At 37.4% G+C, this 17233-nt stretch overlaps 2 protein-coding genes and 1 long non-coding RNA gene across 3 annotated transcripts; 1 reads left to right on the forward strand and 2 right to left on the reverse strand.

The window, feature by feature from the left end:
- Positions 1-4460: 4460 nt before the first annotated feature.
- On the reverse strand, positions 4461-8340 carry LOC149679005 (MFS-type transporter SLC18B1-like). Its single transcript, XM_089836836.1, has 8 exons — positions 7851-8340; positions 7540-7679; positions 7320-7418; positions 6564-6658; positions 6132-6227; positions 5825-5896; positions 5663-5756; positions 4461-5408 (listed from the first exon to the last, which is right to left on the reverse strand). The coding sequence occupies exons 1-8, from the start codon at positions 7873-7875 to the stop codon at positions 5355-5357; spliced, it is 675 nt and encodes a 224-aa protein (XP_089692962.1). The 5' UTR covers positions 7876-8340; the 3' UTR covers positions 4461-5354.
- Positions 8341-11356: 3016 nt separating this feature from the next.
- LOC149679006 (putative glutamate receptor) lies at positions 11357-14495 on the reverse strand. Its single transcript, XM_089836838.1, has 8 exons — positions 14369-14495; positions 14199-14296; positions 14043-14136; positions 13816-13980; positions 13208-13325; positions 12816-13048; positions 12490-12755; positions 11357-12148 (listed from the first exon to the last, which is right to left on the reverse strand). The coding sequence occupies exons 1-8, from the start codon at positions 14405-14407 to the stop codon at positions 11887-11889; spliced, it is 1275 nt and encodes a 424-aa protein (XP_089692964.1). The 5' UTR covers positions 14408-14495; the 3' UTR covers positions 11357-11886.
- LOC149679007 (uncharacterized) lies at positions 13162-14495 on the forward strand. The gene is made up of 3 exons (XR_016366193.1): positions 13162-13488; positions 13577-13721; positions 13830-14495. It is a non-coding gene; the product is annotated as an uncharacterized LOC149679007 (long non-coding RNA).
- Positions 14496-17233: the final 2738 nt, after the last annotated feature.

Here is a 17233-nt window from a genome sequence, read left to right on the forward strand (position 1 = left end):
TTCTAGCGTCTTACCAAAATAGCCAGTAGAAAATTGAAAACTGATTTCATGGCCGGTCTGCTAAAGATAAAGACACTCAACGAATTCAATACGACACCAATTACTATTAAGCTTATATTAACGTAAATGGGAACACCTTGATACATAATTCCTAATCCATGTGGATCGTAAATTTCTGATTTCAGCGTTTCATACTTAGCCTGATTTAAAGTTAACAATCTAAGGGTTGCGTTATAAGAATAAGACATATTCAACTAACCTGTCACTTAGACAAAAAACTTAAAAATCCGGTTGTTACAAAGTTTATAATGGTAGTGTTTGAGATTGCGCCAAGATTCTCGCTTAGGCCGAGTGAGTCTTTTTAGCCACATCGTAGTATTTTATAACTGGTTTGCAATGAGGAAATCGAATGAGATGTTTTACGATTTCAGAAAGTTTGAAGTCAAGGTTGTTTTTATGTCATAGGCATTAGTTACTTCGATGGTCTTGATGGTAGGCATAGTTAAAGACGAAGGTCAGCTAGCACTAGATGACTTCGATCATTTAATGTACACGTGTATTTTATCATTTTATGGAATCGATAAGTCTTCATACCAATATTAATATATAATTAAATTCTCACGTTGATGGCCAAATTGATCTCAGCAAAGTGGAGTAGAAAAGATAGTGAGTTGCACTAGTATACTATACTATAGTGGGAGTAAGAGGGTCGAAAGGGGCTAAATTGTTTCCTATTGTCAGATTGGTTGTAATGATTCAAACTACTTTTAAAAGCCCACGGAAACTGGTTTTGACATTCAATTTTAACTCCTGATGAAAACCATGTTCCCTTCGTTAAAACAAAGACAAATTACATACGTTTTTTTTCCTAATTTTGTATACCTCAACCGAGCACGACCTTCAATGAGATAAAGAGCCCATACCAGAACTTTAAACAATTTTCACGCCCAATTATAAGTGACGGGAACAAAATTTGTTCAAAATACAACCATTGAGCGCACATCTGAATTGTTGATTTGAACTGCGACTGGAGAGATTGTTCAACATAAAATTGGAACAAATCTTTATTCGTATAAAGTGTAATTTATGTTGACTTAAGAAATATATGTATTCCGAGTAAGTTCAACGCGCTTATAATGTATAATTAACAGTCACTATGAAATTTAAACTTTCGGTAAAAGCATTCTTATTTCCACGTTGTGGATAAAAATTCTCATGACTTTTCCACATGATCAAGAAAACCATGAATCTATATAACTATGAATATACAGCTCTATCATATGCCCCTTCTATCATGTCGATTTGGTTTGGGTGTTAGCCTCCTAGCTTTAACAGTTTTGCGTAGCCAATCACAAGACAAGAGGAAGTGACGTTTCGAATTTACACACCCCCGGACTCCCACTCCCTTCTCCCGCTCCTAACACTAGCAGACACGTGACTGATGTCTCCTTTCGCTAAGCCCCGCCCAAACCTTATCGAGAGGTTAAACAGCGTAACGCAGCTGTATAAAAACTCCGTTATGCAAAAATACTGTTATGAAACAGTGTTTTGAGTAATGATTCTATTCTATTCTATGCTTATAGAATAGTAAATAAGAAGCTGAAATTAATATTTTCGTAAAAACATCTTAATTGCGGAGTCATAATATTTGGTTCATTACTATATTACATGAAAACAAAAAGTATAACACTTAAGTATAGAAAAAGGGGTTTTGCGTGTGTGGGATAGGTGACATAAAATAAAAAAAGAATTCATGGTTTTGGATTGATATGGTAATTTCGATATTAGAAAATCTTTGCGATAGGACGAGCAAAATGTGGAAGCCTTTGTTGCATAGATTTTTATTTCCAAAAAACGGTTACAGAAATCTGCTTATTCCTTATGTCTAGCAACAATGTTGAAAATAACTTGAAGGAAAATCTGCAAACAATTAAGGTATAAATTTCAAGCGTTGTCCCCTTTTTATTAAATTTAATTTTACATGGGGCAATTCTCAAAATTTTTAAGCTTGTTATCGCATGTGATAACTATCGTCTAAAAGAGTTTATGTCAAAATCGCGCGTGCCTTGAGAGCGCGAGACCTAGGTCTCATCAAAACTTGAACGAAAAACGGCGGATATCTCGCAAATCCCCTTGTGCTAATGAAAACCAAGGTATTCAAATTAAAATTTTAATGTCTTTAGTTATAAAGCAAGCGATAACTTATGGACCTGCTTAACCCTTTCGATAAGTTATCACTCTAGTGATAATTAAAACGGTAAAATTTTAATTTGACAACCTTATTCTTTGTCAGCACCGGCAAGGGAATTAGCGAGACATCCGCCGCTTTGCGTTGAAGGTTTGACGAAAGCTAAGACTAGCACTTATTTACATACCCCCAGTAGCAAAATCGACGTTGGGCCAACGGAGTCGGCTCGAGATTCAACCGACACTGCCCTATACTGCCGCAAAATGGTCGGTAAACTTTCCTTTTGACAGTCGAAATGTCCTACCGGAAAATGGGTCGGTCCGGCGGTTTTCCAACCTTTTCAAACGTGCACGGAAAATTTTCGGGATTTCCAAAATGAGGTCGGCATAGAAATTTTGCCAGCACTTTAACCGACGCTAAAAAGTAAGCGTGGCCAGCTCTTACATTATCAAACAAGAAGTCGGCTTTGTTATCTGGTTATGGTCGGATTATTAATCTAATTGCGGTCGGCTTCATCGACTGTTATTTGTAGGATTTATGGCTTGTTTGTGGTCGGCTTTATGGCTTGTTTAGGGTAGGCTTTATAGCTTGTTTAGGGTAGGCTTTATGGCTTGTTTAGGGTAGGCTTTATGGCTTGTTTAGGGTAGGCTTTATGGCTTGTTTAGGGTAGGCTTTATGGCTTGTTTAGGGTCGGCTTTACGACTTGTTTATGGTCAGTTTGATGGATTGTTTATGGTCAGCAGAATTTTTTAAAGGTCGGTTTAGAGATCTTTTACTGTAGGTAATGCGAAGTGTCTCTGATGATTCCCTCCCATTGGACCGAAATCCCATTCAACCGAAATGAAAGAAGAGAGGTCCCATTAGACCGATTTCCGCACCTTGGGTGGTTTACGAAAAGTGGAGATAGCCAAGAATGACTCCATTTAACGTTAGTGTACACTGCAGTTATCTCCGATAAAAACGAAGTAGCAATATGAGTATACCGTGGAAACGGTTTTAAAGGCTTATGTAAATTTAAAAGAAAGCTAAAATAGGCCGTAAACCGTAACATTTTCTTTAATGTTACTTTAAAATGATACTTAAAACGAGAGATTTATATTTATATCAATGTGAATAAACATATTACACTATATTGTTGATTCTAAAATTTTATTTTATGTTTTGTTTCTAATACAAATCCAAATATTTTTGATTTGTCTTAAAACATAAGAATATAATATATAGCTCCCTATAAGTATGAAAAGTAGTACATTTTCATACTACAGCATTTGCTCCCAAATTTGCCGCGTTTACTCTTTTACGCCCCGTGGGAGAAGTTTCGGTACTGCTAGTAAAACCATCGCCGCCACCTAAGCTGCCCGTGAAAGGCACGATGGGCCAGGGAAATATTGCCGCGCAAGTAGAGACACAAGATTCTCCTTACCTCGTACCAGTGTAGGCGCTAGCCTCGTTCGACAAAATCTCGTGCCATCTATTAATTTATTATCATAATTTTGCAATGTACTTAATCAGTTATAATTATCATAAAAATAATTTCAAGACCTTTAACTATTTAATTACGATATAAAATTTGAAAATTTACTAAACAAATATTTCATTTTTTTAACGCCAAAAGCTGTTAATAGGTGGCATTAGAAACTTTTTACAAATTTCAATGGCTTAAATGGAGAGTTTCATACTTATAGGGAGCTAAATATTATTTTCTTATGCTTAAAATAACGAAATTTGAAATGTTTAGTATTGATCGGTAGGTCGTCGCATGTCGACCTCTCGACCCTTGTTATAAATTTGATAAAAAGTCATGTTAGTTGGTAAGGCGTTGAGCAGCCGACCTAATCATTTGTTTTCGTGCCGTGCGGTCGCATTTAATTTTCTCTCCGATAAGCGTTATCTTATCAGTATGTTATATCGTGAAACGGGTTTCACTGGAATTTATTTCATTGGATTATTTTCGCAACTGTTTTTGTCGTGTAGTGCTTCTTTTGAATTACAGTTATACGATCGCGTCTCGTCTCTTTTAGCTGGTTGCTTTTTGCCGTCGAGTTTTTTATTTAGCTTAACTCTCAATGGACGGTATTTTATCAAAAGAAAGTCTCCGGCGGTTAAGCAGGGTTATGACTTTTGCGGTAAGCTTTTTTCCGTCTCCGTGCTGTTACTCTCTGGTGATGTTGAGTTGAATCCCGGGCCTTTGCCTAAAAGACAATGCAAAGCTTGCCAAAAACTGATTCGTAAGAATCAAAAACGTTTTCGCTACTGTGTCTGTGTGTTTGAATTTCACGCGAAGTGTGTATACCCTAATGTCTTAAAGAAATCTTTTCATCTACAAGACTCATCTTTCGTGTGTCTTAGTTGCGGACTACCACCTTTTAGCGACTCATTCTTTACGGAAAATAGTGTTTCTTGTAAGCCAAGAAAGGTTGCGGACCACACAGTGGGAAAAAAGTTATCCCGGTCACTAGTTTCGTTTCATGTGGCGAACGTGCGTAGTTTAAAAAATAAATCTCTCGACTTTTCGGTTTTTGTGGAGCAGAATTTACCGGACGTTATCGGTCTTACGGAGACCTGGCTTAATCGTGACGTGTCTAGTACAGAGTTTTTTAATGACGATTATGTCGTAGGCCATAAAGCGAAGAGTCTACCTCGAACCGACTCAAGCGCGAAAGAAGCCTCATTACAACGAAATCTGCAATGTTCAGTGTGATCGGTAGGCCGTCGGATATGCCGACCTCTTGACCCTTATTGTTATGTTTTATTTGATAGAAACGCATGTTAGTTGGTAACGAGTCGAGCAGCCGACCTAATCCTTCATTACATTAACCGACTTAAAATACAGCTATCAGCCAACACTATTTTATTGCTCTCACGGCCGACTGCAAAGTGGAGTTGGCAACTGAAGTTGGATAAGAGTCGGAATTGAATCGTAACTACCGACTAGACCATAAACCGACGAATCTACCTCGAACCGACTCGAACGCGGAACACTCGTGCTACTGGGGACCGCGCACTCTTAGACGGCACGAGGTTGACACCAACCCTTTAGACGAAAGTCATCACTTGGGATAGCTCGCTTAAAAAGTTAGAGAATTGCCCACAATATTGTCTGTAAATATAACTACTGGTGAATTGACCATCCAGTTTCATATGTCTACAGCATGTAATATTCGTTTCATTCGTCGGCAATACTGCGATTGTATCTGATATGATCCACAATGTACAGATCCTTTTTTAAAGAAGGGTCCTCAGTATCGTCTGCTTGATTTAGGGTTAAGACGGAACATCCGGTATATGGACAACAAAGACGTTAGATAGAGCTTCAATGTTACCAGTCCACCAAAGTAACATCTAGCCATCTTTGGATCCACATACCGAATGTTTCATCTTAAAACAACATGATGGTCAAACACCAGTCTCTACTTTTAACCCGGAACTTTGGAAACCAGGGTCTACGCATTCAAAAATTTTTATTACACTTACGCCTAATAAGACGAGAAGTGCCCAAACAGCTGCACCATTGCGATATCCTATATAATCAATGAAAGATCCTCCTACCAAATCTCCTATCGTCATGCTTTAATGAAAATACAAAAAAAGTCTTAAAACAAATGAAACTTAATTTACATCAGTAAAATTGCTTACCCCATACTAGCGAAGCCAACGTAAGCCGCTGATACAACTGAGCTTGCCATGTTTTCCGATGGACATGATTTTCTGTTGAAACACACAATTAATAAAAAAACTACCGATAAAATAAGAAAAGAAACTAAATAGATTTGGGGGGGGGATTTTCCATAGAATAGCTTTACTTAATTGAAAATAAAACATTCCTTAAATGTGCGGTGTTTTTCAATTAGGTCTTGTAAAACATTTCTCCATGGTGTCTGATTTCTCTCAGCCAATGGCGTAAGATATTATTTTACGATTAAAACCATGTCTGATACTTAACAGTAACTGAATTTTACACAGCATAAATGTTGAAATAGACACTGCAGATAATCCAAGGCCACATAAGACCAATGAAAAAATGACGATAGGTAGAATTCTAGAAACAAAGAACAATATTACAATGTTATAGAGAATTCCATTGGACTGCTCGCGGCGCTCTGATCGCTTTTTTGTGTTCAATTGATAAATCTAGATCACAGCTCACTCGGATTCATGTCTTCAATGGTCGCGCTGTCGGCTCAAGTTCCTCTCGGGACTGATTTGTATTAAAAGACAGATCAGTACGGATCGGTCCGCAAATCGCCAAGTAATGTTAAACCTATTTTTCTTCAAGATGACGAAATAGAGCAAACCGCAAGCGATCTCAGAGCAGTCCAATGGAATTCGATATTAGAATTAGTTACTAAAGCCTATTTTCTTACTCGGTACTTACAATATTTGTTTGGGAAGTCCAGGAAGTGGTCCAAATAGAACCAATCCACAAAGAATAAGACCATACGCAATAAACAGAATTGTGTTATACCTTCCCTGAAAATGGAAATATCAAAACTTTACACAAGTTGTTCGATGAATTTGTTAATGACATCAGTAGAAAAGGAGACGAATTGTCAACCGTGAAATCTTAACTCCCACAAAGGAAGGGAGGCAGGGTTATCGCATATCACGTGGCAAGCGACATCAGAGTTCACGCGAATTCGCACTGCGAACTATCCTGTGTCGCGTCTCCTTTTCTACTCATCCCTGTTGAAATTCAATCACTTTATTGTGACTCAGTTGCAGGTTTCAAAAAATCGATTTGTTTTTATTTTTATTTAACTACTAGTTAGTAAATTTCCAACATGAACACTTTTGAGTCAAAATTAACCAAAAGCAAAATAATCATGACATTTAAGCAGCTACTGGATATTTTCTACAGAGTTATTGTTACTATTCAAATGCTTGTACAAAAAGACTATAGCTTGACCATTTCATTTCCAAGCCTATTTCGAATCTTACTGCAGTTAAAATTGACCACGAGTGGCAAGACAAACTGGAGTTCTGGGAAAAACTTAAACTGAAATATGCCAAAACCATGATTGTTTTTAATTATATAGGTCTTTTCTAGTTAAGTTTCTTAAACTATTTCTTGGAATCTAAGAATTAAATCAGTGATTTAAATCAAACAACCCTGCTCAGTTGATCAACTCACTGTTTTGTCTGATATGAGACCCCACACAGGGTATGTCAAGGCTTGAACTCCTGTTGTAGATAAAATTATGCCTCCAACTGCGACTGTAGTCAAATTGAACTGAAATACATCAAAACTAGTGAAAACAAAATTCTTATAACGGAGACGATTATTACGTAGTTCCTAAAAAAACAAATTTAACTATTGATTCATATGCTAGAATCCCTTTAAGAGTTCTCACCATTCTTAAGTGAGGTTCGATTATTCCACCAAAGAAGCCGACCAATGAACCGAATAAAATCATATGATACAAATAGGGAATCAATGATACAGCGAATGTCTTCGAGAGAAGACCACATACTGTAAATTCTTTTTTATGTTCTGTAAGTACAAGAAAAAGACCTTATTAAAAACATATTTATGTATACATATATGTCTGTCAGCCTGTTGGGACATTTTAATACTTTTCGGGCAGGGAAATTGAAGCCCTAAAGCCATTAGGCCCGTCTTTAGCATTTAACTTGTGGGGACATAATTTTTATAAAACGATACCTTTTTTGGTTAAAAATAACGCCATGAATACGCCTTGGGCTAGACACAAACCAAGGAAGATGTAGATAGGGAAGTTTGGTCAGTATAGGAATCTCTCTTCACGAAATGTAGCAGGTCACGTGACTTATATTCGGCGTTAGTTTGAACTGCGCAGGAAACCGGTAGTGCCGCCTATCCTCAACACGATGCGCGAGAAAAGTGCGGCGCGTGCGCACATGCACATCCACGCCGAAAACGGGATTTTTGGGCGACCGGAGTTATAGCGTTACACGAAACTTCCCTATCTCCATATTCCTTGCACAAACTGCCCGAGACAGCGAACGGTATGTAAAAGTGATCATCCTAATAAATATTGAAATAGGTCAGCTTAACTTAAGTAAGTTCTGGCACAGTAAAGTTTCCTGGCAGTTCATTACTTCGTAAAGAGCTCCACCTAACGGAGCTGCAATGGCGATGGAGACAGCTGCCAGACTTTCTAAAATGGCCTTAAAATAACTTTCGTTCAATACCGTTAACCCACATTTTTATAAAGATGCTTACCATAGCTGTTAGTACAGTCAATCTAGCTCAAAAAAGGGCCTTACCCGAAACAAATTGCGATAGTTTTGAAATTGGGGACTTTTATAGATTTTGAAGCGCTCTTTCACATGGTGCAATCTCCCCCAATCAGCAACTTGAGGAAAATCCGCCATCTTGAAAAATGGCCGCCAAAATTACTAAAGTGCTACGTAACTTTGGCTGTAATTATCGGATTGAATCATAAAAAATCTTATAGTGTAGCTTAAGACATTCCACACGATTTACCTTATATTCATTTTTAGCGTTAAACCAACCGGAAGCTGACAAACATGCATTAAAACCGGCTAAATTGATAAATTTCGTGAAATGCAAAGTTTCTACCGAAAGTAATTAAAGATTTCTTTAAAATTTCGCTGTTCAAATAGTAGAAAGCGCTCTTCTAAGACTTTTTGTCTATCCTACGATTAAAGAGGGCTAAAAGTGTCCGCCATCTTGAAAAATGGCCGCCCAATTACGCTAAAATGATCATAACTCGTGATCCAATCATCCAATTCACACGTTTCATACCTCAAATTGTTTGTTATAATATTTCCTAAAGTTTAACTTCTAAGAGTTTTGGTCATTTTTTGCACCGTTGTTTAATTTTAATTGATATTTTAAATAATATAACTAATTTTCATAATAACAAATTGTTTTAAATAAATAATTTACTTTATAATGAATTTTCAGTTCTCATTCATGAGCTTTAAAATTCGTAATTACACTCTAGCGCCATCTTTCCCTCCTAACATTAACTTTAACTGGAACTGGAACTAATAGCCATTGACGTCCCAGTACAGAGTACACCTGCACTCATAATCGAATGTTATCATTTTTCTTCACAAAATAAATCAATCTTATCAAGTAATTAAAAAAAAGTATAATTGTGAATTGGATGATTAGATCACGAGTTATGATCATTTTAGCGTAATTGGGCGGCCATTTTTCAAGATGGCGGACACTTTTAGCACTCTTTAATCGTAGGATCGACAAAAAGTCTTAGAAGAGCGCTTCCTACTATTTGAACAGCGAAATTTTAAAGAAATCTTTAAATTCTTTCGGTAGAAACTTTGCATTTCACGAAATTTATCAATTTAGCCGGTTTTAATGCATGTTTGTCAGCTTCCGGTTGGTTTAACGCTAAAAATGAATATAAGTTAAATCGTGTGGAATGTCTTAAGCTACACTATAAGATTTTTTATGATTCAATCCGATTATTACAGCCAAAGTTACGTAGCACTTTAGTAATTTTGGCGGCCATTTTTCAAGATGGCGGATTTTCCTCAAGTTGCTGATTGGGGGAGATTGCACCATGTGAAAGAGCGCTTCAAAATCTATAAAAGTCCCCAATTTCAAAACTATCGCAATTTGTTTCGGGTAAGGCCCTTTTTTGAGCTAGATTGACTGTACTATCTGACGTGACGGTGCTCAGCGCTGAGCCAGCGCGGTCACCAAAGAGAATAGCCGGGTTTTTGGATAACGTGACGTAAAACGCGTAGTTCTCAGCTTGACAAAAAATACATGGAGGAATTATTAGAAATAGCTCTTGCTCATTCTTATGGGACTATACCTATGTAATTGGCGTGAAACCAGTTGATCACGCGAGAAATTTAAGAGACATGTTAGTCTTAGTCTTTCTAATTTTAATTATAAAAGTTGTTCTTATCTATCTCTATAAATGTTATCATACAATTTTCGTTAAGCCTTGGTACCTTGCACGCCTTATTGCGCTAGCGTCATTTTTAAAACACCGATGACCGGAGAAAAGCGTTCAGCAAAGCTATGACGACAGAGATCACCGGTAAACGTTTTCCAAAATCCGCTGTCTTTTTTGGTGAGCTCTGCTGAAAGCAGCCCAGATCTGTGAAAGGTCTGATCGTAATCGGATTATAGCTTCGTGTTTTCATGCTTTATATGGTGCGCATTTACTTTCAGTGCGTGAAGCCACAAATAAGCTTTGGTGTTACGTAACGTTAATAGTCATGTTGACAAACTAAAGCCGCGTTTACACGAGACACTTTGAAACCGTTTTAAACCGTTTTGGAATGTACAAAAAAGAATATTAAGTTTATAAAACCAGAGATCTTTCACGAGAAAATGCAAATATTATTTTTTAAAAAGTGTTAGGCCTTTCCAAAACGGTTGAAAACGGTTCCAACGTGTCTCGTGTAAACGCGGCTTAAGTAAATCGTTGAGGTGAAACGAGAGGATAGTGTTTAGACGGCAACCCTGTTGTGAATATGGCTTTGAACAGTTGAGGAGTAGAAAATTGCGCCTTTACAAACACGTAAAAGTAATATGCCTCCAAAGTTTTATCACTTCATTTCCCGTTTTTTTCCCCATCGGATGATTTTAATGTGTGCAAGTATATCCTTATTGGATGTAAAATGTCGTCTGATTTACAGTATATTCGCTATGCTTTGTATTCTTCTTTAATATTTCATAAAACTAACTTCAGTATTTGTTCATAAAAAAAATAAACATTTCTATATCTGGGTAAATAAGTTTGTAAGTAGTCCTCATCTTGACTCGGAGAGGTAATATTTTGGTTTTTCCAACTTGATATTTATTTAGAGTGGCAGGTAAAATATTTCAAGCTTTAAAAATAAAATCAGTTAGGTCAGAAGTCCATTAAATTAGCCTAAGAAGTAAACAATAGATGGCATAGCGTACGTCTCTGATGGGGAAAGAACTCCTTTTAACTCCATGGATAGGGGGTTAAATTTTTCCCCCTTTCCTAACGCTGTTAGAATTTTCGAGCTCCTCTCTAGTGTGTGTTTCTTTACGTGAGCGGGGCGTGACTTCTCTAAAGGGTAGATTGTTTGCTTTCTAAAAAAATAAAAAAGGAACGGCCACTGTCGTTAAATAGTTTTTTCAATAGGTTTATGAAGAGTCATAAAAAACTGAATGACCTTGCCTGTTGCAAAATTCATCCCCCCCATCCCTTCTCCTGATTCTATGCTAGAGTGGGCTCGGTTTTACAGTGGAAGGGGGCATTTTTCCGGTCCCCTTAGAGATACAGTGTTCATTTTCAGCCAATAGTTTTTTCTCTCTCAATAGGGCAAATTTTGGCGTACGAGTCGCACCTAAACCGGAGATCTGACAAAAATTATCGCGAGGTGGCGAATGTGTCGCCCTTCTTCAGTATTGCTACACAAGAGACGGAAGTCCCAAACCCCGCTTTTGGTTACTTCCTAGGTTAATTTAATGGACTTCTGGTTAGGTCCATACCAGTCATACACCAGTGGAAAGAATGGAATTTTAAAATAGTGGTATTTCAAAGGTGGACAACTGAAAGAGTCATAATGGCCATGGGTTCCAATCATGGGGGCGGAGAATGATTAAAACAGCGGGAATCACGTGTCTACAAAGAAATCCGATGCCGCCGGGAATAGCTCGAAGAAATTTAACGAGAACTAAATACCACAATTATCTTCTGCTCTATACTGCACACCCTCTTGCTTGCTTCACGGACAAGTCACCATTTCTTGTACTGACCCACTCGGTTTGACCTTTTTACTTTTTTCCACGTGACAACCTGTAGGATATGTATGACGCAGGCGCAGCCCCATCCCACGGCTGCCAAGACGTAAAATACCAATTTCAGATCGTCCATTTCAATGTAGTTAACTGTCTTAGTCTCTATTTCGTAAGTCGATTGGTAATCAGTGCTGGACAAATAGAGTTTATCGTCCGATGTCCATTTGTTCATTAATCCAGTAGACAGTAAAATATTCAACCTGAAAATGGCGTTAGTTCTATATTAACTGCTTGACTTTTACAGTAAATAATATATGACTTAGTGAACTAGGATAACAAGTTTAACCAGGAATCATTTTTCCCCCATATAAAGCATGTCAGAAACCATATCCCCCTCTTAAGAGGCAATAAGAGAGGTAATAGAGAGTCGCCATAGAAACGCAGAAACATAACTATTACTGTGGACTCGTATGCGGACGTCTTCACACGTGAAAATCAGGCTCTGAGGAGGAACTAAATTATGCAAAGATACTGGTCCCCTACTCCCGAGATAGTATGAATATGCCTCTACTAATTACGTAGGCAATGAATGACGTCATACCATTTACTGATTTGATCTTTGCAAGGAAACGATTTGTGGAAAGCGATGGAATGATATTGCATACACAATGTTTCACGAGCCAAATGGAACATGTTTCTCGGATACTTAGTCGTCGCGATGAAAACTTCAAAGTCAAATTTAGATGCAAAATAAGCGACATTTCCTTGTAGAATATCTTCCAAACCTTCGCCGACCGATTTTGTAAACGGAAAACTACTTTCTTTAGTCGCATTTGCGAATATTTTCATGTATTCCAGGTCAGACGTCTACAATACAAATGGGAAGGTCATTTGAATATCAAATGCCAGACTCTTCGTTGAATATACCATTAGAATTTCTTGAGAAGCGCTTCCAGCCTCGCATTTGACAATGTAATGTTTCGTTTTAACCAATTGAGCCAATTGTTCGAAGGTGTCAATTGGTAGAGTAACTGGAGCGAAACTCGTGGCCGAAGTCAAATAACATTCGTATAATTTTTCTATTGTTCCAAAAAGCAGAATGGCGGTGGCAAGAAAAACCACACTAATGGCTGATCGAACTCCACTTTTGATTGTTATACCTTTTTTTCAACATAGAATACGTCAACATTAACATTATAAACACTATAGAGATAGGAACAAATGGGATCCGTATCGATACAACAATCATGACACAAGAGAGATTAGGGCTATGATACTACTTTGTTGTCCTAAAGGTAAAATATGTGTCTTATTCTGACCTTGACGAAGTGTTAGTTCAACGATGTTCCATAATATAATATTTTCGTTCATCGTCCGAGTTACAAGTTTCACGATAAAAACGATAATTGCCAAGAAACAAAAACTTAAAACCCAAGCCTGCAAAGTATAAATTTTTCAAAAAATTTATTGGTGAGTTTAAATTACCGCAGATCGCAATTGCGATTTAAACCTCAGCAAATCAGTCAGAGGGGAAACTAAATTTAGAGCAAAATGCTTCCAGTCATACCAAAGAATTGAGAAGGCGCCAAGCAAGCCATAAGTAAACGGAACAATTGTTTTCCATCTCTTACGATCGCAAAACGAAAAAAATTCAAAAACGTCTGCCTGTATCTATTTTTTTTTGCCAGAATGATTTCCCTCGTCCCACTTGCTCGCCCACAGGCCTACACCTACTGGAACCTTATTTTAAGTTTCGGCAGACTATGATCGAAAGTTCCGCATCTACGGTAGATAAATATCATCGCCAACGCCGAGCTGGAAGAGGCTTCTGGTGTGAGTTATAAGCTTCTGGTGTTACTAATATCCACCTCGCAGTGTACTCAAATTAGCGAATAATCGAAACGAGCAATATTCTGAAATATTATACCTGAATTTGCATAGGTTCTTTTAGAAACAAGGTGTTGCTCGTTTTACTGAAGCTTGGAGCTTTCGTAATAAAAGACATTGAATCCTGATAATATGGGAAAGAAAAATCGACGTAAGACGTTCGTCCCGTTGTTAATGTTACGGTTGAAATACCCATATCCGCTTCCTAAGTATTGAAACTTTTGAAAGTGTTCATTATCCATACTAGAATTAAAATTGTAATTGTACCTTTCGGGCTACCATTCCCACAATTCCAGTGCAATGATTGGTCATTGGGCTACACACACCCCATTGGGCATCGAGTGGAGATACAATTCTAAAACTATTCACGAAACCATAAGGGATGAAATAACAAATTTTAAAATTTCAGATAGTCAAACCTACTTGAAAGAGAGCACCCGCGAAAGTGATTCTAAAATATTGAAGTCCTTTCCACCAAATCGAAGATTTCCTTCTTTACCAGGAAATCTGAATGCCCAGTGCTATAGGCAAAGTGTTTAAAAAATTCAAGTTAATAATTGTATTGTGTAGTAGTTCTAAAATTATGCACTTACATGTACGGCCGCCACTGTAAATGTTTTGTTCTCAAACATTTTATTTTTCTTTCGCGTATTAAGGTTGAAATAGCAATTTCAAATAATATCTTTAAAAATTACCTAAAACATCGTAAACAAGTTTTCAGGGTCTTGCAGAGTTCTACCGTTCTAACTCGACTGTTGCTCAAAACAGAAATAGTACGTGAGGAAAAGTCCATAGGGTGGTGTCCAATTTATCTTTCTTTTTTGGGCGGTGCCTTTTAATTTTGCCTTTCATAGAAAAATTGCAATAAGTATTTGCAGTGTCAAGAATATATTAAAAAAAAACAGAAAAGAGTTCATAAACGAAAAGCTACACCTTATAAGTATGTTTTATTTATTTTGGGCTATTGATTGTAGAAATTTATCGGTAAGATAATCAGTTTTGGAATTTTTAGATCAGTTTTTCCCGAGAATTTTGTAGTGCTAATAGAGCTTTGCCTTATCCTCAAATTAGAATATATTAATTGATCATTTATACAAATTTTTTTTGATAAGTATGTCGTAAATTAACGGGTGTGTTCATTGTGCCTTACTGAGTAATGTAAGAGAAGTTCAAAGCGCATGCGTTTCCAGTTAATTTTTTTTATTAGTGCCAAGTTATCATCGTTATATAGAGACATTGTTCAAAATTAGTGCTATTACACTTTGAACTACTTTTTCATTACCGGCTTAAGCACACTTCTACCTTTGAAAGTACACTTCTGGCAGAGCTGTGCTAAATTATCAGTTGCCTAATTATCATTCTACTTGTCATTTTTTAAATGGTAATTCAGTTTTAATGATTCTTCTGCTGCGTAAAAACCCATTAACGTTCTTAGATTGGAAACTATCTCACGAAGAATACAGTGGTAATCACGTGCTTCACCAAAAAAAAACCATTGGAATTAAAACAGTCGTAATCACGAAAATCAAGGACTTCATTCAGTAATCAACGGAATTCACGTAAAAATTCAGAAATTATGTGTACAAAATTTTGGCGAATGACTAGACCCTTGGTAAAACATATCCTCAATTTAAGAACGTTATTGGATATGTTGGTACAACAGAAAGGGCAAATTATAATAGGGTATACGAAGGAGGTTTATTACAAAGTTCTGGTATTATCAAAAGTAAATAGATATCAAAAAGTTAATAGCTTTAAGTCAATCATACCTTCCCGCCTGCATGCTATGTAAAATGAGTATAGAGTATCACGTGGCTTGCTTGTAACCAATAGGATGTTCGCATGACGTCATAGAAGCGACAAGAGATATTGGAAAGCAGTACAAATTACTGAGCATCATGGGAGTAAATTTAGGGCAATATCATTGGTAGCCGCGCTTACGTGATGGAAAATGGCGCCGTAGTAGTGCGGGTAATTGCTGAATTATGGTAAATTATATTAAAATACTAAAGTCTAAAACTGTAATTAGCAGTAGCGTCGCTAGGGTTTGAAATTTGGGGGGGCTAAATCTGGGCAAACTATTTTAAAGTTATTATAAGAACTTAATATAAACAAGATGGCCCAAGGGCTGGGACTTAATAGTAGCCACATCGTTATCTATTTAATTAGCACATGAATAAAAAGAAAAAAATTCAAAGACCCTAAACAAAAAATCAGAAGTGTCCGACCCCACAGTGGTAGCGTGTCTTACTGCTGCGCCAGCCAGCCGGGTTCAATTCCCGGGTGCGGTGTGAAAAATTATTAATTAAAATAAAATCTCTAACTGAGCTCAGCTACCACTATTGGTTCCATTTAAGCTAAAATCTGACGATAACGAAAGCGAAAACCCCGGCCAGTACTACTACGGCTCGGGTCAAACTAAGAGCCTATCGTATACTACGATGTGGCTAAAATTGCATAATGGGTTCTCGTCTTAGGTTTATTTTTAGTTTTGGTTAGCTTTTAGTCCACACTATTGGGACTCCCTTCGAAAGAACATGAAACATTTTACTTGTTTCCATCTGTTTTATTCTTCAAAATTTTACTGTTTGATATTGAAAATTTTTTATATATTGCTACAGAATTTTAGGTTGCTAACAGCAATTTTTTGGTAGGGTTTACGGATTATTTTGTGGGGGCTAAGTTTGGAATTTGGGGGGGCTATAGCCCCCCCAAAAAAGGCCTAGCGACGCCACTGGTAATTAGTTTTATAATGCCGCGTAAAAAACGATTTTAGTTTCGCCTTCGGTATCGACCCAGTGCAATTTTTATCTGAAACCTACGAATAATACCGCATACTCTTCCATCATGTTGCAAACAAAAGTTTTCAAACGCCCTTGGCTCTCCCAACATTGTAGTATTGTTTTACGTTCATCTTTTTGTTTCACGAATTCGTCATAATCATATTCCTTATCCATTTTTCATATTACTATTTTATCACAATCATAGGCAATCACATGTAGTCTTCACAGATTTTGTACTAGGCCTAGGCTTATACTGTTACAGTCTCACAGCAGACAGCTGATTGAAATTACCTTTAGAACGCATGCGCGTCGATTAAACCTTCAACAACCCGCACTACTTTGTCTGAGCGGCGCGACACTAGATACGTTAGGTACATGTCAAGTGGTTCGCTAGGTGCTACGCCATTTGTGCGCTGCCGCGGAATAGGAGCGGGAATCTCAACTTTCATAACGCGCCCATGCCGGGGAGATATTAACTTCTTGTTTATAATCTATTTACTTCTGGTATTATTATTATGTTTCATCCGGTTTCATCATTGCCGCCTCTATTGTATAAGGCCCGAGCGGGCGGGTCCTGAGGTAGGGAACATTCGCGGGGGGGGGGGGGGGAGGAAACCTCACTTCTCCGATAGAGTGAGCTCGTTTTGAAAGAATTTCAAGTATTAAATGGCGCGT

This window comes from Phalangium opilio, unplaced genomic scaffold, assembly GCF_054372755.1.
Source record: "Phalangium opilio isolate 3A_F unplaced genomic scaffold, DU_Popi_V2 ptg000042l_1, whole genome shotgun sequence".
NCBI lineage: Eukaryota > Metazoa > Arthropoda > Arachnida > Opiliones > Phalangiidae > Phalangium > Phalangium opilio.

What these genes read in the sequence shown, in the direction of transcription:
- LOC149679006 (XM_089836838.1), bottom strand. Translation starts at nt 14,407, where the DNA reads ATGTTTGAGAACAAAACATTTACAGTGGCGGCCGTACAT. An exon ending in TGAACTAACACTTCGTCAAG is followed by an intron (nt 13,049 to 13,207) that starts GTCAGAATAAGA and finishes GTTGAAAAAAAG; the next exon opens with GTATAACAATCAAAAGTGGA. An exon ending in AAAGATCAAATCAGTAAATG is followed by an intron (nt 12,149 to 12,489) that starts GTATGACGTCAT and finishes CGCCATTTTCAG; the next exon opens with GTTGAATATTTTACTGTCTA.
- LOC149679005 (XM_089836836.1), bottom strand. Translation starts at nt 7,875, where the DNA reads ATGGCGTTATTTTTAACCAAAAAAG. An exon ending in GGACTTCCCAAACAAATATT is followed by an intron (nt 6,228 to 6,563) that starts GTAAGTACCGAG and finishes CTTTGTTTCTAG; the next exon opens with AATTCTACCTATCGTCATTT. An exon ending in CTGTGTAAAATTCAGTTACT is followed by an intron (nt 5,897 to 6,131) that starts GTTAAGTATCAG and finishes GTGTTTCAACAG; the next exon opens with AAAATCATGTCCATCGGAAA.